This window comes from Schistosoma haematobium, chromosome ZW, assembly GCF_000699445.3.
Source record: "Schistosoma haematobium chromosome ZW, whole genome shotgun sequence".
Taxonomy (NCBI): Eukaryota; Metazoa; Platyhelminthes; class Trematoda; order Strigeidida; family Schistosomatidae; genus Schistosoma; species Schistosoma haematobium.
The window spans coordinates 50,454,683-50,478,899 of NC_067195.1; the positions used below are offsets into that span (position 1 = coordinate 50,454,683).

General features: G+C 40.8%; 1 protein-coding gene across 1 annotated transcript; it reads left to right on the forward strand.

Annotated features, from left to right (window-relative positions):
* Positions 1-12,874: 12,874 nt before the first annotated feature.
* STIP1 (Stress-induced-phosphoprotein 1) lies at positions 12,875-19,600 on the forward strand. The gene is made up of 2 exons (XM_012945757.3): positions 12,875-13,726; positions 16,192-19,600. The coding sequence occupies exons 1-2, from the start codon at positions 13,029-13,031 to the stop codon at positions 16,451-16,453; spliced, it is 960 nt and encodes a 319-aa protein (XP_012801211.3). The 5' UTR covers positions 12,875-13,028; the 3' UTR covers positions 16,454-19,600.
* The last annotated feature ends 4,617 nt before the right edge of the window (positions 19,601-24,217 follow it).

The following is a 24,217-nucleotide window of genomic DNA, read 5'->3' on the forward strand; positions in this document are numbered from 1 at the left end:
CTTATGCAGAAGCTCACGAGCTTCGGAGTAATAGGTACTGTACATGAGTGGATAGGAAATTTCTTATGTGACCGCAGACAGAGAGTGAGGGTCAACGGAACGCTATCCGATTGGAAGCTGGTCAAAAGTGGTGTACCCCAAGGCACCATCTTAGGCCCTCTGTTCTTCCTTCTCTACGTTAATGAGTTACTGCTGTTACTTAGGTCGTCGACATTATTGTTTGAGGATGATGTAAAAATCTGGAGAACAATAAAAAGTGCGGCTGATCATCTGGATCTTCAAGCTGACTTAGGCGATTTAGTTAGATGGGCTCGAGAGTGGGGGCTTAGAAATCAATGCTAGGAGGAGTATACTAATGCACATCGGTCACGGTAATAGTTACCGTTACACTATTGAGGGTAAACCTCTTCCATGCGTTCAAGAGCATAAAGACTTAGGAGTAGTATTAAGTCCTGATTTAAAAACAACTACGCATTGCAAAGCAGCCGCTGTCAAAGGTTTTCGTGCGTTATGGTCACTTCGCCGAGCGTTCAAATCTTTTGACGAGGAAACGTTTCGAATTTTATATCCCATATATGTTAGACTACATTTAGAGTACTGTATTCAAGCAGCTGGCCCGTGTCTGGTAAAGGATACTAACTCCCTTGAGCGTGTCCAGCGTGTAGGAACGAAATTAGTGAAGGGTCTTTCTAGACTCCCTTACGATGAGCGTTTAAAACGCCTAAATCTTTTCCCCTTGTCGTATCGTAGGACACGAGGTGACCTTACACTGGCATTTCGTATCTTTAATTATGACTTGGGTGTTAATATGTCTTATCTTTTTGCTCCCTCCAGCACTAATAATCTCCGAGGTCATAGCAAGAAGGTTCACAAACCACGATCTAACAAACTTAAAGTGGGGTCCCGTTCTTCTCATCGAGTAGTCAATGATTGAAACGCCTTACCTGAACAAGTGGTATCAGCCCCATCAGTGAATACTTTCAAGGAGAAGCTGGACCTTCACTGGAAAGCAATGTGTCAGGATTAATACAGGTTCACCAATCTACTATCCTTATTACTGAAGACTGAAGACTAATAATCTAAACGTTTCTCCGTCCAAGTACTGAAATGACTTACGAATAGCCAATACTAACCTAAAGTATTTGGCAGCAGCGATCTTGCAGTTGCTCGTAGTTTTGGGGTCGCTGCTTATTGTAACTCCTAAATCTTTATAGTCCATTACTTTGAGTGACACAACTCCACGTATTGTGTAGTGATACAAGTTGTCGTAGTTGTTTAATTGCATCATTCTTGTTAAGATTCACTTCTAGTGACCATCCATCCATGCCACTAAGGAGTTGAGACCATTCTGTAATAATATTTTATCTGACATGCTGTTTATGTTTCTCCAAATATTTATGTCATCGGAGAAGAGGAGGACGGATGACTTTGCTGCAGTTGATAATTCATTCACATAAAGTAGGAAGAGGAGAAGACCGAGTATTGTGTCCTAGGGAACTCCACATTTTACAGGTTCTCGAGGTGAGAGAGCTCCATTCACCCTTACGCTTTGTCTCCTGTCATAGAGAAAGTCACTTATGCAGTCTATAACCTTATAGTGGATTCCTAAATTTTCCAGTTTTAATTTAAGATTCGAATAGGAGACCTTATCAAAGGCTTTAATTAGATCTAAGAACATCACATCTATGGGAAGATTTCGATGTTTTACCGCAGCCCAATCTCCTCGTTCAATGAAGAGATTTGTCAAACATGATAAACCTTTTGGAAATCTATGTTGTTCTCTGGACGAAAGATTATGCCCTTCCGTATATAACAGCCATCCAAATAATCTTTCCCATTCCTTTGATAACTGAGTTGGTTAGACCAACGGCTCAATAGTTACTAACAAAGACTGTACTCCCCATCTTATACACTGGACTAATTATTGCGTCTTTGTAGTCTCTGGGTAGTATGGACTGCCAAGGAGACATGTCAAACAGTATCGCTAAAGGCTCAGCAATTTCATCCCATAGGACTTTATAATCATAGGATGAATATTATCAGGACCACTGGACCTATCAGGTTTGAGATGCTGAAGTAGTCCCAAGATAGCACCTTCCTCAATAACTAGAGGGTCTATCTACAAGCTGCCACAAACACAATTATTTGTTGTGCGTTCCTCATTGCTGGTAAACAACGTTTTACTGAAATATTTCGATAAAGCTTCAGCATTTTTAACGTCATCTTCTGCCAATATTAACAGATTTTCTTGTACCGAAAGTGATGGAATTACATTACTTCTCTGAGTTCGCCTTTTTGTATACGACAGTGACAGTTTCGGACTATTTTACAATCCCTAACCAATTGTTTCTCATACGACTGTCCAGACCTACTTATTATTGTTAAGTTCGCTACTTGATTAACGCAGAATACGTTTAACGACTACGACACTCAAAAGTTGAACTTCACCATCGCAAACAGAAAACAGAATAAATGCTGGTGAAGTGTTTATTTAGTACGGATCAAAGTGTACAGAAAATCACACGTATTTATAGATATTAGCATTTGTTAAATCAACATTATATTGCGGTCAAGTCTCTAAGAGACGTACCATGCAAGTGAATAATAGTAGCGTGCCACGTTGATATTCTAGAAAGCTCCATCATGGTTTGATTGGCTGGAACTCTTCGGCTTCTTTAGGGCCTCTGTTTTACATTTCGGGGGCCGACTCAACAATTAACGCTTCACAAGCATTCCTAGTCTTGAAATAATTGAATCTGTACTATTCAAGGCTAGAAGAGATTAACATAATCCGAAGCTTTTTTCTACATCTGAGGAGTTTCTTGACGGAAAGTCATTTGGTCTCCGTGGTACCAGGCATGGTATAAACGAGGGCGCAACTGACCTAAACCTGCCTTTAAATATAGATCATGCTTAGTCAACTGATGAGATTGTATATACTGACCAACCTGCCTTGGAAGAGCACTCCTGAATGGCTGACATTTTAGCCCTCCATACATTTGAACGAGGCTTAACCTGATGGTGTATCATATCACTAGCTCTAAACGTAAATGACAAAATAGCGTAATCGATATTCACTAACGGTAGGAGAATATTTAGGTTGACAATATCCCCAATTGCATGAGTGATTATCAAGTCCAACCAGGAAGAACCTTGGTTAGCACCAAAATATGTGGGTTTGAATACATGCTGTACTAATTTATGGTTCATTAACGTTATCAGGAATCTACTATCAAGGGGGTTTAGAGATCAAACCGTGGCCATCTCAGTCCAACTAATATCAGGTGCATTAAAGTCTCCTAATACCAAGCATCTGTTATTTACACTCCACAGCTGAATGAGATCTAAATAGTCATCAGCTAAGCAGACTGTGCTGGGATAGATGACACCGAGTATAAATGTGCAACATCCGATAAATATCTCACAGCTACTGACTTCACAAAACTTACTAGCATAGGATTCTCAAGCAAAGGAGAGGATATTTATATTATTGGCTATGTATAAAAGAACGCCACCTCCTTTCCTACATCTATGTCTATCAGTTCTTAGTATTACTTAGTATTGGAATTAACAACCAAAATCGGCACAGACTCACCTGGTTCCTGGGATTGTATACAACCACCGTGTCGGTTGTGTACCGAAACCACTATCTAGAATTTGAAGCACAGATTTTCCAACACTATCCTTTCCCATGAAATAATGTTTGATATTTATATCCCTAAGTTATGAATGATGTGGCTTCATTTAAAACATATTTCTCATATTGACTAGAGTAAACATTAGAAGTGACTTTATGATAAGGATAAACAGCAGTTGATATGAAATCATCCGAATTGTAATCAAACTCGAGCTCATTTAGTATTTGTGCCTTGCATTGAACAAGATTCTCACAAGAAACAAATGTATTATGAGGACAAATAATATTTGGTATGACATCAAGATTTGACTCTTCTGAAATAGTTTCCTCGAATTTATTAAGAATGTCATTGTAGAGTAGAGGACCATTAGAAAAATCAGCATCTATCAAAACTACATCAGGTTTTCAAACATGATTAGGTTCATTCAACATATTTTCCTCAGATTTGCAAGGAATTTCGTCAGAAATATGTGAATCATTAGGAAAAACCATATCTGGTACAATAACATGAGAAATCTGATAAGTCGATTGGTTAGAAACTGTTATCTCGCAAAGATTCTGAGTTTCACCTAACTCTGAACTGCTATATGACTCTACACTGTCTTTCGAAGTCGTTGATAAGGATAAATAATCATTAGGAACACTGGACTTAATAGAGTCAGAATTACAAGACTTAATATTCGTTGCAGCATGATGAACAGTAGTATTACAAACTGAATGAATATGTCCAGTATCACCACATTTAATGCAATTAGAATTACGAAATTTACATGAATAAAAAGAGTGGAACCTGCCACAGGACAACCATTGACCAAACTTGTGTCCATCTTCGTGAACTGCATCGCAACTCCTCAATGAATTATCTGCATAACCTTGAGTATGCCCTGGGCTGGGATGACGAAATGCAATGAAGTTTTTATATCCTTATGAATCATTTCACGAAATCTTCCTCCTTCACCACATTCGAAATTTGTATACTTAACATAGTCTAGTAGTAGTTCCTTGAGGGCTGCATAAGAAAGCGAAATGGGCTTTTCTGGTAAAGCCAGAGTTTTTAATAAGCTATTTGCTTCTTTACGATAAATGTGAGGAAATGTGCTACGATATTAACATCCTCACCATCTTCCTTGGTCATAGCCCAGATTTCGAACCTTTCAAAGTAATCGTCAAAAGCGTCAAAATCTGAATGTATATTCAACAATTCCATCACAGGCTCAATCGCGACGCCAATATGATGATTAGGAGTTCATTCAAACACCACAGTTTCACATGGTTCTGGACGGAAAATGAGAAGGTTTCGCTTAACAGGCTTTCGTATCTGGTAACAGTGGATCACCAGTGCTTACAGGTAGAAACCTTAATACACTTAATGATTCAGATGTGTGTAGTAAAGACAGAAGGACTATGGCCTGCTATCCGTTTCTAGTATGCCTCTGCAAGTAATTAGTAAATTATAGCGAGAGACTTTTCTTGGTGTTTAATAATATGTCACGTATTTTTCTTAAAGAACTCCTTGAGAATCGCTTGGATTGGCTCAGTCTGCAGCAAACTTCAGCATCTGATTACACTTAAGGAATCCAAGGTGTGCACTCAGTCCATTCTACAATTTTGCATCTCCATTTCCCATACTCTAAATGGTAGCGAATCAAACTATTAAAGATTAGGTGGAAAATCTTTCCTCCAAACTGGATGAAAATGCTATCCAACTCTACAAGTGCATGGTTTGCTGGAAGGCATTTTTGACACAGTTAGCATAAGACTTCAGATAGTAGGGTACCAACACTCCTAGATTTTTCTCAACTTCAGATACTTCTAGAGGGGAGTTGTCTAAGTTGTATTTGTAGTCTGCAACATGTCTCAGATGAACTACTCTGCACTATGAAGTGTTGAAGTTAAGCCTGTTGTCGTCTGCCCAACCTTGAAGTCGAGTTAGATACTCCTGAAGTGCTAGTCCATTCTCATAATTGAGCAATCCTCTCCTAACTTTCATAATATTAGCGAAAAGAAATAAATCTGACGATACCTTATGCGGAAGATTGTTTGTATAAGTCGAGGAGAGAAGAGGTCCTAGTGCTGAACTCTAAGGGCCCCAGCAAGACAATGCATAGCTCTGACCTTCAAATGTCGATTTTGTAAATATGAAGTTAGCCAGTCAATTAAAGGTGATTTGGTACCTAATCATTCAAGCTTATTGATAAGACATACGTGATCGGCCATATCAATACATTTTGAGCAGTCAACGTATATGACGCCAACCTTCCCATTGAGATCATGGATGGTTGTCCACATGTCCACCGCGGCCAGTAGGCTGGTATACAACAGTAACCGTATCTGAAACCATGCTGTTGGAGTGAAAATACGTCTGTGGATAGTAAATAGTCACGTAGACCGTTTTATATCAGTGACTTCACAGCTCTTGAGGATATTGAGAGAAGTGTTGCCGACCGTTAGCTTGAAGGTTCGCTGCCTCGACCTCCTTTGAAAATTTGAGTAATGTGAGTCAGCTTCCAACTTCCTGGTATCGTGCCTCGGCTTAGCAGGTATATGAACAACACACCAGGCGTTTTCGTCGAAACTGAAGCCACTTTCCGTAGTTTAGCGGACTGAATCATATTCAGGCCAGAAGAAGTGTTCTTGCTTATGTGCTGCAAGTTCTGCTACACCAAGTCAGCACTCAGGTTCACTCCTGAGAATCCACTTGAATTGCTGGTGAAACCCCCGTTGATATAGTTTGTAATTGAGGGTTATGGTGTTTGAAAATACTGTTCTGCCAGAACCGTAACGACATCGGCGCCGTTGTCGATTGGGCTATTAAGAACTAACAATTGGTAAACTCCGATTTCAGCTTGTTGAAAAGAGGCTGCATGACAGAATAGGCTTTACAGATAGGAGGCCGATTTATCCATTAGTTGTATGTGGTACTGAATCATTTCCTCTCTTATTGCCCTTATGCATTGGTTTCTTGCTTGTTTGAGGTCCCTTTGTGTCTTGTCATACTTAGTTCATTTCTATTTCACGAAGCGGTACCATTGGAGTGTCAATCTTTATGATTGCACGTCACTTGTAGTTTATGGGAACTGCTTACTGGACAAAATATTTGTAGCATATAAGTTGGTGTGCAGTAAGCATTTGCACTGAGCATTCATGTCGAGCAAAGGGTGAACTCTACATGCGACCTGATGTACAATGTCTTGTGGAGCTAACGCGTTCAAATGTACGAAATCCTAGCTCATGTACTTAGTAGGATATTTTGGCCCAGTTCTTTTTAATAAAGTTGAAAGATGTGACGTCAGTATCACTTTTAACGGGAAGTTTAGTCCTAACGTGGTTTGCATTTATCAAACTTTTGCTGTGTTCTTACGCAACAAAAGTATCATTTCAGTTCTATAGGATCTATCCTGAGCTATACGTTCGGTAGATCATTTTTTTCAGTTTCACCATATTTAAAAGTTAACTGTGGTTTAACCTCAGCTTACTATTCGTTTTTTTGTTTTTCACATAAAGACTAGTTCAGTTTATCTCACTCGTTTTTATCCATTTTGTCCGTTTTCAGTGTGCTTTTTAGTGAATTTTTACGATCTTAGGCTTTTGCAAGCATCTATAACATAGTTTGCTTCAAAATAGTCATGAAAAACTCATGCAAACGTCCGGGATGCCGTTTTGCTGTCACAACTGGCATGCAGTGCGACAACTGCAATGGTTGGTTCCACGAAGCGTGCACAGACCTGACGGCGACTGCTTACAATAGACTCTGAAAGTCGAACCAAATGTGGGTATGTGTCACGTGCAGCACGGGTGCTGTAGTCTCGCTAAGTAACATCATCGTCCTACTGACAGGTCTGCGGAACGATTTGTCAGCAAACTTGGATAACGACAGTGAAAAATCGGGTAAACAAACAACAGCGCGCAATGAGCACGAGATTGGGGATGCCGACAGGTATACCATCGATGGAGCATCCATTAGCACTAATAATGACGTGTTGAATCTCAGAACCATCATTACGTTGACGGAGTTAGACTCCCTAAGCAAACTCGGGTCTCCCAGCTTAGGGTCCCTGAACACAACAGTGGTTCCCAAAAACCTTGTAGGTGATTCGACCCACGTTAGCAGAGCCCAAAAGAACCAGGTGTCACCGCCCAAGCTGAGAATCCTAAGTGTTGTTGTACGGAAAACAACTGGTGTTTTGGTCGCACAGTCAATTCTCAAGAATGTTCGTCCAGTCATCGAAGAGCCCAAGATTCAAAAACGTGCCTTGACCTCCAAACAACAAGGTATTAAACCTGAACTCATCGGGAAACCTGGCAAATCAACAACAGTTTGTGACGATTCTCTCATAATCACGAATCTCATTGACAATCCCGACCTTCCTCTCAGTCTGCAGGACAAAAATGATAGGATGCTCTGGGGTGAACTGAACAAGAAGCTCGAACTTCCCAGAATAGACCCTTTGACGGTCACCCGGCTCACTCGAGGAAAGGATTCTAAGCATCTAAATCACCCGAGGTTTCTTCGAGTAACACTTAAGAATGCTACCGACGTAGAGGACGTCTTGCTAGCCAGTCACTTGCTGAAATCTGATGGGGAGGTACGAATATTGCCCGGCATACCGTACTCTGAGCGCAATATCATACGGAACACCCCTAAAGAACCTCGCGAGAAGTTTTTCCGCGGAAGAAACATAATTGTGCAAGGTATACCGGAAAATACAGACCCTACTCAATCAAACTCTGACGTCAGGGAATGGAAATTCATTAACCAGTCCTTGAGGCTCAAACACATACTGACTCAGCATGTGACGAGACTAGCCAAGAAGGATGGTGACCCTAGACCCCGTCTAATGAAGATAATTTTTCCATCCTCCCACATGGCGGCTGCAACTCTGGAAGCATTTCATGCAAACAGACGTCGATTGCCACCTGGGTTCCACATGCACCCGGATAGGCCATAGGAAGCTAGGACCAAACACAAAGGCAAGATGAAGCTGACCATTTCCCTTGCGGACTGTCTAGATGATTAAAAAAACGTGTAAAGAACAGGGCCCACCACCTCGGCCAACCTCATATAGGTGGGCTACCTGTCCATTCACGTAAGACTCATACAGACAAACAGGACGAAGCTCACGCAATCCAAATTGAAAGAATAAACTGCTTAAATATGAACGCCGCGAGTCTACCAAACAAATTGGTTGAATTACGTGAACTTAGCAACGCTAACAAGGCCCATTTGATAGGAATATCGGAAACCTGGGTATCTTCTCAGTTCTCGGACCAAGAGTTAGCATTACCTGGGATGTATTTATTCCGCAACGACAGAAAATCAGGAATTGGGGGCGGAGTAGCTGTTTACATACGTTCTTGCTTGTAGGTGCACCAAGTTCATAACCTCGAGTTTAACGATCTTGAGGGATCCATATGGTGCTCTGTTAGATTGTCTAGTACTTCGAGGTGTCTAGTCGGAGTCATTTACAGGAAGCCAACTGCCGACATTGAGTACGATAGTCGTATGCTGGAAGGGCCATCCCGCTCTACCCGTCTCGGTTACACACACATCCTGATTCTAGGGGACTTTAATCTCCCTAGAGTCAACTTTGCGGATCACACATATACTGGAAGCGATAACTCAATTGAAGCTCGGTTCTTCAACCTCATCGATGGCTTGGGATTATACGAAAATGTGAGGTCGGCAACTCGTTGGAGAAACAGTCAGACACCGTCGCGCTTAGACTGTGCATTCACAAACGAAGAATTCCTAGTTGACAACCTCTCAATCCTGGATTCCCGTCATAGCCTTCAGTTTTGTCAGCAAAACCAAGCTAAGATATCCCTACAATAACTTGCGTTGGAATTTTAAACGGTTGAATGTGCCAGCTCTACACGACTATCTACAACAGGTGGCTTGGGATATTCACCCTCAACTCTATGTGGACGGTTATTGGGACTTCTTACTGCACACGCTCTTATGTGCTACAAGCCATTTAGTTCCTCAAATGGTTCCCAAAAGCTGCAAGCCACCTACAATAATCAAGAACCGTACCCTTCGCCTGCTAAGCCTCGAAAGGCACTGTTGGGAAGAATACGAACGAACTGGCAACGACGGAGCGTACAGGCAATATAAACATATCAGGAACATATGCACGAAGGCTATAAGAGAAGACAGGCTTTAGTACCAGACAAAGCTTACGGACAAATTTGCCTCTAGTCCTAAAAGCTTATTAACTCGCTGCCGGCCGAGCTAGTCCAAGCGACTTCCCAGGAGTCCTTCAAGAGGCAACTTGACCTATTCTTAAGGACTAAGGATAGTATCACACTATGATTTACCAATTTCTTTTTCCTCTTTTATTGCCAACATACCTAGGTTCCTGCCCGGAGGATTTGGTGATCCCCTGATACTAGACATGGAAGCCTGTTAAGCGAAAGCTTCTTCTATTCCGTTTACAACCATTTGAACCATCTGAACCAAGGACGTCGCAAATTCTTAGTTCGTAAAGATATATTTCAGGTGTAAATGCTTCAGACTGTTTTTCCACCACGTTGCTAATTTCACATTTTCGAATAATCTCAACACTTCAGTGTATTTGAAAAAACCGAGCTTTATTAGTGTTATCAACTTAATTGTACGAGTTTCTATTGAAATTAGCCATAAAAAGATTGGAGTTCTTTGAAGCCATTTTTAAAATATATCCGGCACCAATGGATCAGGATAATCCTGTAGAGGTGAATCTTAACAAGAATGATGCAATTAAACAACTACGACAACTTGTATCACTACACAATACGTGGAGTTCTGTCACCCAAAGTAATGGACTATAAAGATTTAGGAGTTACAATAAGCAGCGACCCCAAAACTACGAGCAACTGCAAGATCGCTGCTGCCAAATACTTTAGGTTAGTATTGGCTATTCGTAAGTCATTTCAGTACTTGGACGGAGAAACGTTTAGATTATTAGTCTTCAGTCTTCAGTAATAAGGATAGTAGATTGGTGAACCTGTATTAATCCTGACACATTGCTTTCCAGTGAAGGTCCAGCTTCTCCTTGAAAGTATTCACTGATGGGGCTGATACCACTTGTTCAGGTAAGGCGTTTCAATCATTGACTACTCGATGAGAAGAACGGGACCCCACTTTAAGTTTGTTAGATCGTGGTTTGTGAACCTTCTTGCTATGACCTCGGAGATTATTAGTGCTGGAGGGAGCAAAAAGATAAGACATATTAACACCCAAGTCATAATTAAAGATACGAAATGCCAGTGTAAGGTCACCTCGTGTCCTACGATACGACAAGGGGAAAAGATTTAGGCGTTTTAAACGCTCATCGTAAGGGAGTCTAGAAAGACCCTTCACTAATTTCGTTCCTACACGCTGGACACGCTCAAGGGAGTTAGTATCCTTTACCAGACACGGGCCAGCTGCTTGAATACAGTACTCTAAATGTAGTCTAACATATATGGGATATAAAATTCGAAACGTTTCCTCGTCAAAAGATTTGAACGCTCGGCGAAGTGACCATAACGCACGAAAACCTTTGACAGCGGCTGCTTTGCAATGCGTAGTTGTTTTTAAATCAGGACTTAATACTACTCCTAAGTCTTTATGCTCTTGAACGCATGGAAGAGGTTTACCCTCAATAGTGTAACGGTAACTATTACCGTGACCGATGTGCATTAGTATACTCCTCCTAGCATTGATTTCTAAGCCCCCACTCGAGCCCATCTAACTAAATCGCCTAAGTCAGCTTGAAGATCCAGATGATCAGCCGCACTTTTTATTGTTCTCCAGATTTTTACATCATCCTCAAACAATAATGTCGACGACCTAAGTAACAGCAGTAACTCATTAACGTAGAGAAGGAAGAACAGAGGGCCTAAGATGGTGCCTTGGGGTACACCACTTTTGACCAGCTTCCAATCGGATAGCGTTCCGTTGACCCTCACTCTCTGTCTGCGGTCACATAAGAAATTTCCTATCCACTCATGTACAGTACCTATTACTCCGAAGCTCGTGAGCTTCTGCATAAGACCTAAGTGTGAGACCTTGTCAAATGCTTTGCTAAAATCTATGAATATCACATCGACAGACAGACCGTTATCTAGGGCTGCTGTCCAATCCTCCCTCGCAATAAGCAAGTTAGTCAAGCATGAACGCTTGTTACGAAATCCGTGTTGCTCAGGAGCTAACAGATTGTGTAAATCTATGTGGCTTAGCAACCTAACCCGAGTTATCTCTTGAAGTAACTTAACGACTATGCTAGTTAGACTGACAGGCCGGCAGTTAGATACTATCTGTCGCTGACCGTCCTTAAATATAGGACTGACTATAGCGTCCTTCCAATCTCTAGGGAGTTGAGCGAGTGAAAGGGACATGTTGAAGAGTGTCGCGAGCAGTTTTGAAATAATGTCCGCAAGAGATGACAGCAACCATGGATGTAACCCGTCAGGGCCCGGTTTCTTATCGGGTTTGAGGTTAGTTATCAGCGGAAGGACAGTTTCCTCAGTCACCTGTACAGATTCAATGGTTGGTATCTTGATGTGAGTGGGACAAGTATTTGTTACAATAAACGTAGAGAAGACTTCGCTAAAATAGTCTGAAAAATTCTCAGCTTTTGCTCGATCTGATTCAGCTAGTAATTCTGAATTTCCGTGTAACTTTCGTGAGACCGCATTTGGAATATGGAATTCAAGCAGCGAGTCCTTGTTTCAAGTATGAAGCAGATGTACTGGAACGAGTCCAACGACGGGGAACTAAAATGGTAAAATATCTCTCTGGTCTATCGTATGAAGACAGACTAAGACACCTTAACTCATTTCCGTTATCTTACCGTATAATACGGAGTGATCTAACATTGATTTATCGTATACTGCACGATGACCTTGATACTAATCTGTCTTATCTTTTCCTTCCGTCTAGGACTGATCATTTGAGAGTATATTCTAAGAAAGTTCGAAAACAGAAATTGAATCGTCTACGTTTGGAGCTTCGTTTCTCACACCAAGTGGTGATCCACCAGAATTATCTACTAGAACACGTAATATCAGAGTATTCTGTTGATATATTCAAAACGAGATTGGACCTCCATAGTGTTACAAACTACAGGGAATAATATAGGTCGATGGATATTCTATCCTTATTGCTTAAGTCTGAATATACTATAATTTTTCTCGGCGTCAGTATTATGTTTCCTGTAGATTACTTCATCTTTAAATATTGAGTTTTAAGTCAAGATATCAAATTATAGGCCTACTTAATAATTTAGAGAAGTCAGTCTGTTAGTGCTACTTCAGTGCTATCAAACCGTCGCTATATTGATTCTTGGACGGATTTGTTAGAGTGCGTCGGTGATTCCTGATATCCACTGAGTGTTCTGGAACGTTGACTGTGTTATTAATTGTCGTCATGGGGCGTGCAGAAGCAGATAGTGAGAAAGAAAAGGGTAATGACGCTTATAAAAAAAAGGACTTCGAAGCTGCGATCACACATTACGACAATGCAATAAAACTTGACCCAACGTGCATAACGTACTACACAAACAAAGCTGCAGTGTATTACGAGAAAGGTGAATATGATAAGTGCGTGGAGATATGTGAAGAGGCTGTTGAGATAGGCAGAGAAAACAGAGCCGACTTTAAATTGATAGCCAAAGCATTCGCGCGTGCTGCTCATGCTTGTGAGAAAAAAGAGGATTATCCTAATGCAAAAAAATATTACGACAAGTCACTGTCCGAATCTAAGCAACCAGATGTTGAGAAGAGTGCTCGAGCTTTAGAAAATCGTATGAAGGAAATGGAAAGGTTAGCATATATTAACCCAGAGATGTCAGAAATGGAGAAAGTCAAGGGAAACGAATGTTATCAGAAGGGTGATTACCCAGCTGCCATAAAACATTACACTGAGGCTATAAAGAGAAATCCATCTGACGCAAAACTGTATAGTAATCGTGCAGCATGTTACACAAAGTTAATGGAGTTTCCTTTAGCGGTTAGTGATTGTAATAAGTGCATCGAGGCAGATCCGAAATTTATCAAAGGTTACCTGAGGAAAGGAGCAGCATGCAATGCTATGAAAGATTTTACTCAAGCAAGGAAGGCTTTTCGGTATGTTTAGAAAATTTTCCATCGGTTTTTTGTGCAATAACTATCTGGTTGTGCCTTTTCCAGTTTTTAATTTAGGACATTAAACTTTACTAGATGGTACCAAGTGTCCATGTCTTAAACATGGATAAACACTTGTCTGTTGTAAATTAATCGACATGTTTAGCGTTCAGTTCCTTTACAAACGGCAATGATACTTGTTACCAGCTTCTCTTGGAATAGCATCATTAAAGTAGACTGTTAGCCTTGCACAATGAATCACTTCCAAAGTCATTAGTATATGCGTCTTGACCACTCATCACAATAAAGGTCTTTAAATGTTAATTTACCTAGACGTCTGTCTTTGTTCATCAGATGTTGACCGAGTTTGCAATCCTAAGTTTCTCTACAGAACTTGGTTACCATAGATAATAATACATTTATGTGTAGAAGATTTGAAAGTAATTAGCTAATTTAGTGAGTAAACATACTGATTAGGCAAGCATTTTGTTCCAAAGGCTTGTGCTTAGTGGAAAAATTGGAGCTGTTTGTGGCGAGCCACAACCAGGCTGTTTTTTTAGTACATTACTATTACTGACCGAACATTTGAACATACGACGCATAAACCCACACGTAATCCAGTGATGGGGGATGTGTATTAGCAGTTCTTAGTTCCCTACATCGTGGGACGTTATTTCTTGAACAACTTAGGGTAATTGTGTTATTAGTGATCTTGTCAGTCGAATATATAAGCTCCGTAAGGCATCTTAAAGTCATCGCGAACGACATTTTTGTTGATAGCTTCATACTTTGCAAACACCATCCAGAATGAAAATAAACACTTCTCAAATAAACCAAACAAAAAAGCGCAACAATATGTAACTATTTAGCTCCGGATATTCATTAGGTCTTTAGTATAGATGGCCAATTTCAATGTTTCGTATCGTAAAGCCAAATTTGATGCTGAGTGTGTGTTCGTTACGATTATTTTGGCAGTAGTGTTTCCCATTAGTATATGATTTACTATTGTACATTCCTCAGAAGAAAGTACTTATCAACCTTCATAAGAGCTGAGTTTTCCTTTGAAATATTGCCCTGTTCTGGGCTACTATTCGTCAGTTCACTATTTCGTAATAGCTATGAAACACATCCTTTCTGTATTTATTAAGTCTAGCTTACTAAGTGATTTTTCATCGTCGGGGTTTTGTGCTTAACTGTAAAATTATCCTCTATCTTTGGTTGAAAATGCTTATACACCATCATTCGCCCAAAAAGGCCATTTAACAATCATGATTGCTTCAATTTATAGTCACCTGTGTATGTGCGTCGACGAGATTGTTTTTGTAATAAAATTACAACAGTTATAAGTAGAAGTGATCTGCCTGTTATCATTTGGAACTAAAAATATCAGTTGAATACATTCTCGGACAGCTTTGCTGCGTTACTGAATTGAAAACAAATTCACGGTAGCTACAATTAAAACCGGTGATGTGTACCAATATTAATGACGAATTATGTCTCCTGAACAGTTGACAAGATGTTTTAATAAACAATTCCCAAAGACAGGCCAGTGGTGGATATAAAAATGCACTCCCATTAGTAGAGAACTTCCTACATCTAATGCTCATTATTTTACGGTATTTTTTTCGGTATTCTTAGATTAAAAAATTCAACCCTCCCAACTTTTCCTTCCGAACTTCAGGTTGCTGATGGTTAGTTAAAAACCTAACAAAAGTATCATACGGACTTTCGAGACTACTCTCACCACTAAACGATTTAATAACCAAAGTTTTTAGATATATCAAATAAAGTGACCACCATATTTATTGGATTTCAAAATTTACTCTGACAAATTTTTAACAGTAATGCGTAACAACCGTCTTCACGAATTTACTTCTAGATATCTTTCCTGGTTTTGACTTATCAAACGAGCGGCACTCTTAGGGATGCGAGGTCAAACCCCTGGAGCACACATTTAACATTTATTCAGTGACCCTATAGTTATAAGTTGCTTATTCAATGTAATGTTGCAGTAAGCCAACGTCTGCTACATAACAAGTGCTTTGTTCATGAATACACTATGTTCAAGTTATATATATATATATATATATATATATATATATATATATATATATATATATATATATATAATATTTCTATGCTTGGCTTGTCACCAGATTCTAAGTCAATCACACCACTATACTGAGGCAAACTTACCCTGAGAGAAATGATCTGCATTTCACCCCGAGTTATACCTAAGTCGAAATGTATGTCACTTGCGAATGTCATAAGTCTCACACTACTCGGTTCAGGTTGTGGGCAGAAGTCGAATACATCAGAAAATTTCATGTGCTTGTTTAACTGAAGTGCTGGGTACAACTGCTGGTGAAATGCAACAAATAAGCTACTTGGCTGTAAAATTAATAAACAACGTATCAGTGTGAAGATTCGTTAACGCTACATGATTTTTATGTTTTTCAATCTTTCAGGAAAGCTCTAGAGCTAGATCCAGATTGTTCGGAAGCTAGAGAAGGTCTCAGTCAATCATATACAAATGATGACGATCCAGAAGCTGCTCGCAAGCGTGCTATGAACGATCCTGAAATAGCTTCCATCTTGTCCGATCCAGCCATGCGCCTTATTCTAGATCAGATGTCAGATCCTACTGCACTTCGTGCACACCTTAATAACCCAGAGATAGCATCCAAACTAATGAAGCTCATCGATGCCGGCTTAATTTCATTTCGGTGAACTTTCCTTATGATAGTTCTGTTTTCAAGAAATTAATTCACGAACACTTTTAACTCTTGTTACTATTCGAATGTCCTTAAAGAATGCAAAAGTCGAATATTCAAATACTTTTACTTTTATCAGCCATCAACTTCAGGAAAACAATTAGTTCAGAACCAATACTTTCTGCTTGCGGGAATTCTGATTCATGTACATTTATACAAACAATAAGTCTTGAAAATACAGGCGAGTAAAGTACTAGTATTGTTCTAAATTCTAATAATTTTGAGGGAATGAGATCAATGAATTGCAATCTTTATTAAGTGAAATAATCGTTAGGCTTCGAAAGCATTGAACCAAAATAATTGTTAAAGAGAGCAGAAATTAAGATTGATGCAAAATATTAATTATTCATTTTATTTCGCTAAGTCCTCATCAGCTTACGAGCTATCAAACCAATTATTACGGATATATACGAAAGAGGTTAGGGATGACTGTATCATGACATCTATCAGCTAAACTGTTTGTCTTGTCCAAAACATGATGTTCTATAACACAATCGAAGATCGGCAGGTATCCTTTTTCATATTACTACCAATTGCGGTTTTTACAAATTCATATGTATTCGCAAAAGCAGATACATTGGTAGAACAGAATGAGGAGCCTACGTCCTCTTCAAAGGACAAATCCCAAAAAGTCAAAGTGGATTAAAAGTATTCAGCAGTGCCATCTCAAAACATCTTGACACACGACATCAAGCGGATGCACTGGAGTTTCTCAAGGTGACTGGTAAACAATGGAACTCCGATCTTAGATTTCCCGAGAATATAGCGATAAAACACCTGAAACGTGATTTATGTAACCTAAAAGGAACTAAGTCTTTCTTTGCCCTGGTAACATAACATCCTTTTTATTGCATCATTCATTTTTTCTACTGTTCCCAAAGTTTGGATTATATCATTGTGATTTTTTAAGTTTATAACTGACTGGTTTCAACTCACATCTTTATTACCATTAGTCCGTTTTCAGTCACTTCATTATACAATCATCTCATGTTTGTTAACTCTAAGTTCTAATCACTGATCCAATGTTCTGGCACTTCCCCTCTCAAGTTTTATTTTTGTGACCTTATCAACTCCTATCTTCGCTATGTCATGACACACATACTCCTCTCTGACCTCTTTCGTATTAATAAAGTATGTCAATATTTGTGATAACTTTGACTTCGAAGTATTATTGGTGTTAAGTAGCTGATGAGGGCCTAACAAAGTAAGATGGTCTGCAGCAATCTCTGTCTTATCTCTTTAAGATAAGATAATAGAGGGAGTTATATGTATCAAAGTAAACTTAGTTGAAGTCAAATGGCATTTATGGAGGCTTCGTTTGCGGTCTGTGCTTTATTTAAAAAATGGACGGAATTTCCTGTGTAGTATATCCGATTTGTGATCAGACCAACATATCTATGATACACAAGACACGCACTGCCTAAGTGATTGCTTTACACGTTCTAGACAGCTGTGTAACCCGCAGCCAGATTGACACAACCTCGGACGGCTGACTGTAACACCACCGGTTCGAAGCGACAGTGCCTTTAATTCTTCCCTATCAATGTCTCGTGTGAGGATTTGAAGTCAGTCAGTCAGCTACAACGTAGGACCAGGCATATATATGCATCGGTTCAAGTTGCCATACCCCATTAACACAACAAGATGGACACCAGATTCATAAAAGTAGTTAATTCAGAGGTGGTAATATATACAAGAAAGATTGCAATATGGATATAGTACAGGAAGAAAGAATTAGTTCGTAGAAAGATATGAAGCGATTTTAATCTCTTAGTTTAAGGGAAGACAGAGAGTGTATATACCGACGCCATTGTGATCGATTCTGAGGCATGTCACCAAGAGTCTCCAACCATTGGTTACGATAGTCACGCAGACCCCAACCAAGTAGTCTGCATCTACCAACATGGATCAAACCAGAAGTAAGTGACTTCAAGCACTGATGCCACGTTTTGGTTTGGCCGCCCCTAACTTTCTTCCAACCATCTCGAACACCTGTCAGCATTGCACGTCGTGGTAATCGGTGTTCGGGCATACGTAACACGTGGCCCAACCATCTCAGTCGATGAAGTTTCACAACCTCATCAACTGATTTACCATCATTCCCTAATACCCTGCGTCTAACCTTCCTATTACTTACCCGGTGATCCCAGCAGACGCCAGCAATATTTCTAAGGCATCTGTGGTCAAATACTAGTGGCTTACGAGTGTCTTCTACTCTTAATGGCCCTGTTTCGCTGCTGTAAATTAAAACAGAACGGACTGCCGCACAGTATACTCGTCCTTTTGTTGATAGACGGATATCTCGCCTTCGCCAAAGGTGACGTAAGTCGGCAAAAGCCAAGCGAGCTTTTCGAATCCGTGCTGAGATGTCGTCAGACACCAACCCATTAGGGCTGATCAGACCTCCAAGATAAGTGAAGTTGTCAACGTGTTCGACTAATTCACTCCCTATCCTTAGTTCAGGTGTTGACGCAGACCAGTCCTGAAGCAACAAGTTGCATTTAGAGGGGGAGAAACTCATCCCAAAAATCCTGGCATTGTTGCTTAGTGCTATCAAAAGGCTCTGCATTTTATCAGAGTACTCATCAAACAGGACTATGTCATCTGCGTATTCTAAGTCGATAAGTGGACCTCCTGGAAGGAGATCAATACCCGAGAACTCAGTCGACGAGAATGTTATTTCCATCTCTGTGCTAATGTAGTATGGCAACTCGAACTGATCTACGTATGTACGAAGTTCTACGTTGTTACTGACTGATCGACTATTTCCATCAGTAGGTCTATGATGAAGTTAAACAACAATGGAGAAAGTGGACAGCCTTGACGGACACTACTTGAAGTTGCAAAAGCAGATGACAGTTCGCCATAAGCTCTGACTCGATTAGTAGTATTCAAGCAAAGAGCCTTCACAAGGTTTATATACTTCTGATGTACGCATTTCAATGACACACTGCCACAGGATCTCGCGGTATACGGAGTCAAATGCTGCTTTCAAGTCAAGAAAGACCACCATTGTCGGACGCCGATAAGTATGCCTGTGTTCCAGAACCTGACGAATGGTGAATATGTGGTCGATGCAGCCACGACCAGGTCTGAAGCCAGCTTGATTCTCTCGTGTTTGCAGTTCACGAGTCTTAGTTGGGCGTCCGATAATTATCGAGGCTAGTATTTTAGATACTATATTAGTTAAACTAATCCTCTATGAATAAAATAATATATTTGTAATATCCCAATGAGTAGAAAATTGATTTTTCTGACGTTTCGTGGCTTAGTGTAAGTCACTTCTTCAGATTTATTCTCTGAAGAAGTGACTTACACTAAGCCACGAAACGTCAGAAAAATCCAATTTTCTACTCATTGGGATATTACAAATATATTATTTTTATTTATAACAATCAACCCAATGCTCAATTTATTCGAAATTATCAAATCAAACCTTGGTAATGACACCTATAATCCCTCTATGGTTGTCACAGGCTGATTTTAACCTTCTCTTATATATTGGGACGATAAGTGATTGTGACCAGTCAGATGGGATAACGTCTAACTTCCGGATCTTAGCTAAAATATTAGTCAACCTAATCGCTAAAATTGGACCACCATCCTTAAAGACCTCTGGGACCAATCCATCTGGACCAGCTGCCCTTCCTCGTTTCAGATTAACTATAGCCTTTTGAACTTCGGCTAGAGTTGAGGGACCTACTTCAATGTTCCATTCACACTGTCTGGGAATGAAGGGTAGTTGTAGAGTAGCTGAAGGCCAGTTGAACTATTCTCTGAAATGTTCCGCCCATCGTTCTAAACGTCTGGACTAAGAGCAGATGACGGTGTCGTCTTTTCCGAAATAGTCTGACTTACACTTGACTTATTAATTCCAGTTTCTTTTATTAGTCTGTAGAGCTGTCTTGTGTTCCCTATAGCCGCCGCCTTTTCCATCTCTTTTGCTTTCGTTGCCCACCACTGCTCACGGTCGTTCCTTAGACTTTTGCTTAACCTAGATCTGATTTGTTTTCGCTCTTCATCGTGTTCAGAGCCTGATGGGATGAGTTTACGAGAATCCATCAGTGCAATAGACCTTGAGGAAATCCATTGGTTCTTTGTAACCCTGTGGTTTAAATCATTGATAGATTTCACTGCTGTTTGTATAGCTTTCCAAGCAACGTCTGGGTCAACCACGTTTCCAAAACTACCTAAGTGTGAACTCAGTTGTTCCTGGAACCTACTTTTGGTTTTCTCGTTACTCAATTCAATTCTAATAGGTCTTTTTAGTGTGGCTTTTTTGCGTCCAGTGAGGCGCAAGCAGATGCGTGCCCGTATTAGGGCATGATCGGAGTCCAAGCAGGTACACCAGAATGAGCGACAATCTTCTACCGACCCTCTCCAACAATGACTGATGGCAATATGGTCTATTTGAGTCCATCGTTAGTTTGGTGTAGGGGATCGCCATGTTAGACGATGCTTCTCCTTATGCTTAAAATTTGTTTGCTAAAAATAAACGATTGTCTAAGCATAGTTGCAGCAGACGATCACCATTATCTGTTCGTTGTGCCGGAATACTAAAATACCCACCTAAATGCCTTTCTGTTTGGTTTAAACTACCTATCTGGGCATTAAAGTCACCTGCTACGAGTACTATGTTTGAACTGTTAGCTTTCTGTAAAATTCATCTTCCACTTCATCTGAGCTGCAGTTGGTGGGAGCGTAGGCAGAAACGACGAGAAGACAACAACGTGTGTCCCTATCCTTCTGAGTTCTTACGGAGCCGTTTAGCCGAACAGCACATAAACGACTGTTAACGGGGATCCACTCTAACAGTGCTTGTTCCACCCTCATGCTTAGTGCTATCCCTACTCCTGCCAGTCCACGAGAGCTGGCCGTCGGGTCACCAGATACACGGAGGGTGTATCTTGTCGGCTCTCCGTTTTGCCGAGGTGAGGTCAAGTGAATGACCACACTGGGATCCTGTATGTGTTTCAGAGCACAGCATACATCGATGATACGAGATTCTAGGGTTTTAGCCAAGGAAGCCTGTTGACCGATTTGACATAGAGTGCGTACGTTGAAGGCTCCAATGTGTAGTTTGGAGCGAGGTTTCAGTAGACCTGGGGCAGTTCTGTGCACTAGAATCGTTGGCTATGGTGACACTTGAGAGGGAAGCCGAAAAAGGAAGTTTAGAGGTGAAAGTCGATGTAGGAGGAATAATAGGAAGTGAAGACGGAGGTTAACTCCGCCTGTAGCTCTTCTAGAGTTACTGCCGGTCCCAAGCCCGGGTAAAGGAGGAGGGTTGGGCATGGGGTTAGCGTCCCCACCCCGTAGAAAACTAACTCGCTAAAAAACGCTTACCAGAAAAAATAATTCAAACCATTTTAACTCTGCCCTGAGAGTTAGAAGGTCTTCATTTAGAAGAATTATGACGCTTCATGGTGAAAGCCGAATTCCTTCGGAAGCCACGAGGCCGATGACCCTTCTAACAACCAGAGCAAAAATTTTTATAGGTACATGGAACGTTAGAACAATGTGGGAAACCGGGAAGACCAGCCAAATAGCAACGGAAATGAGGAGATACAACTTGGCAGTACTGGGAATCAGCGAAACCCACTGGACCCAAGCTGGACAGAAAAGGCTAGCTACGGGAGAGATGCTGCTATACTCCGGTCACGAAGAGGAAAATGCTCCACACACACAGGGAGTTGCTCTTATGCTGTCCAAAGTAGCACGAAATGCACTTGTAGGATGGGAATCCCACGGATCCAGAATCATCAAAGCATCATTCAAAACAAAGAAGGAGGGGATCTTAATGAATATTATCCAATGTTATGCACCCACCAATGATAGCAACGACGACATTAAAGATCAATTCTAAGAGCGGCTGCAGTCAATCATAGAGAAATGCTCAAGAAAGGACCTCACCATTCTGATGGGAGATCTAAATGCCAAGGTCGGAATAGACAACACTGGATATGAAGATATTATGGGACGACATGGACTGGGAGAGAGGAACGAAAATGGAGAAAGATTTGCAAATTTGTGTGCATTCAACAAATTAGTCATAGGAGGCACAATATTTCCACACAAACGTATACACAAGGCTACATGGATCTCACCGGACCACACTACAGAGAACCAGATAGACCATATTTGCATAAAAAAATTCCGAAGGACAATGGAAGATGTGAGAACCAGGAGAGGAGCTGACGTAGCTTCAGATCACCACCTAGTTGTAGCCAATTTAAAACTGAAGCTAAAAAAGAACTGGACAAGTGGACAAACAGCAATACAAAGGTTCAATACAGCCTTCCTTCGAGATACTGACAAACTCAATGAATTCAAGATAGCTCTCAACAACAGATTCCAAGCCTTTCAAGATCTACTGAAGGAAGAAGAAACTACCATGGAGGACAACTGGAAAGGCATCAAAGAAACATTGACTTCAACGTGTCAAGAGGTTCTGGGCCTAAAGAAACACCATCATAAGGAATGGATCTCTATAGAAACACTGGACAAGATCAAAGAAAGGAAGAACAAGAAGACAGCAATTAACAACAGCCGAACACGAGCAGAGAAAGTCCAAGCACAAGCTGAATACATAGAAGCAAACAAGCAAGTGAAGAGGAGCATTAGAGCCGACAGGAAGAAATACGTGGAAGAATTAGCAACGACGGCAGAAAAAGCTGCTAGAGAAGGAAATATGAAACAGCTCTACGATACAACGAAGAAACTATCAGGGAAATACAGTAAACCAGAGAGGCCGGTCAAAGACAAAGAAGGCAAGCCAATCACTGAAATTCAACAACAGCGAAACAGATGGGTAGAATACTTCGAGGAACTCCTGAATAGGCCGGCTCCAATGAATCCACCGAACATCGAAGCAGCACACACAGATCTTCCTATAGATGTCAACCCACCAACGACGGAAGAAATTAGAATGGCCGTCAGACAAATCAAGAACGGGAAAGCAGCAGGACCCGACAACATACCAGCTGAAGCACTGAAATCAGACGTCGAAGTAACCACAAGCATGCTTTACCCTCTATTCAAAAAGATTTGGGAGGAACAAGTGCCAATGGACTGGAAAGAAGGACACCTCATCAAGATTCCAAAGAAAGGAGATCTGAGCAAATGTGAAAACTACAGAGGCATTACACTACTGTCAATACCAGGGAAAGTCTTCAACAGGGTGTTGCTGAACCGGATGAAGGATGCAGTAGATGCCCAACTTCGAGATCAACAAGCTGGATTCCGAAAGGATCGGTCGTGCACAGACCAAATTGCAACACTACGGATCATCGTCGAACAATCAGTTGAGTGGAACTCGTCACTATACATCAACTTCATTGATTATGAAAAGGCATTCGACAGTGTAGATAGGAGGACATTATGGAAACTTCTTCGATACTACGGAGTTCCTGAGAAGATTGTCAATATTATCCGGAACTCATACGACGGACTACAGTGCAAAGTAGTGCATGGAGGACAGCTGACAGATGCATTCCAAGTAAGGACCGGAGTCAGACAAGGCTGTTTACTCTCTCCATTCCTCTTTCTTCTGGTGGTCGACTGGATTATGAAGACCTCGACATCTGAAGGAAAACACGGAATACAATGGACAGCTCAGAACCAATTAGACGATCTGGACTTCGCAGATGACCTAGCCCTCCTATCACGTACACGTGAACAGATTCAGATAAAGACAGCCAATGTAGCAGCAGTCTCTGCATCA

What these genes read in the sequence shown, in the direction of transcription:
- STIP1 (XM_012945757.3), top strand. Translation starts at nt 13,029, where the DNA reads ATGGGGCGTGCAGAAGCAGATAGTGAGAAAGAAAAGGGTAATGACGCT. An exon ending in CAAGCAAGGAAGGCTTTTCG is followed by an intron (nt 13,727 to 16,191) that starts GTATGTTTAGAA and finishes TCAATCTTTCAG; the next exon opens with GAAAGCTCTAGAGCTAGATC.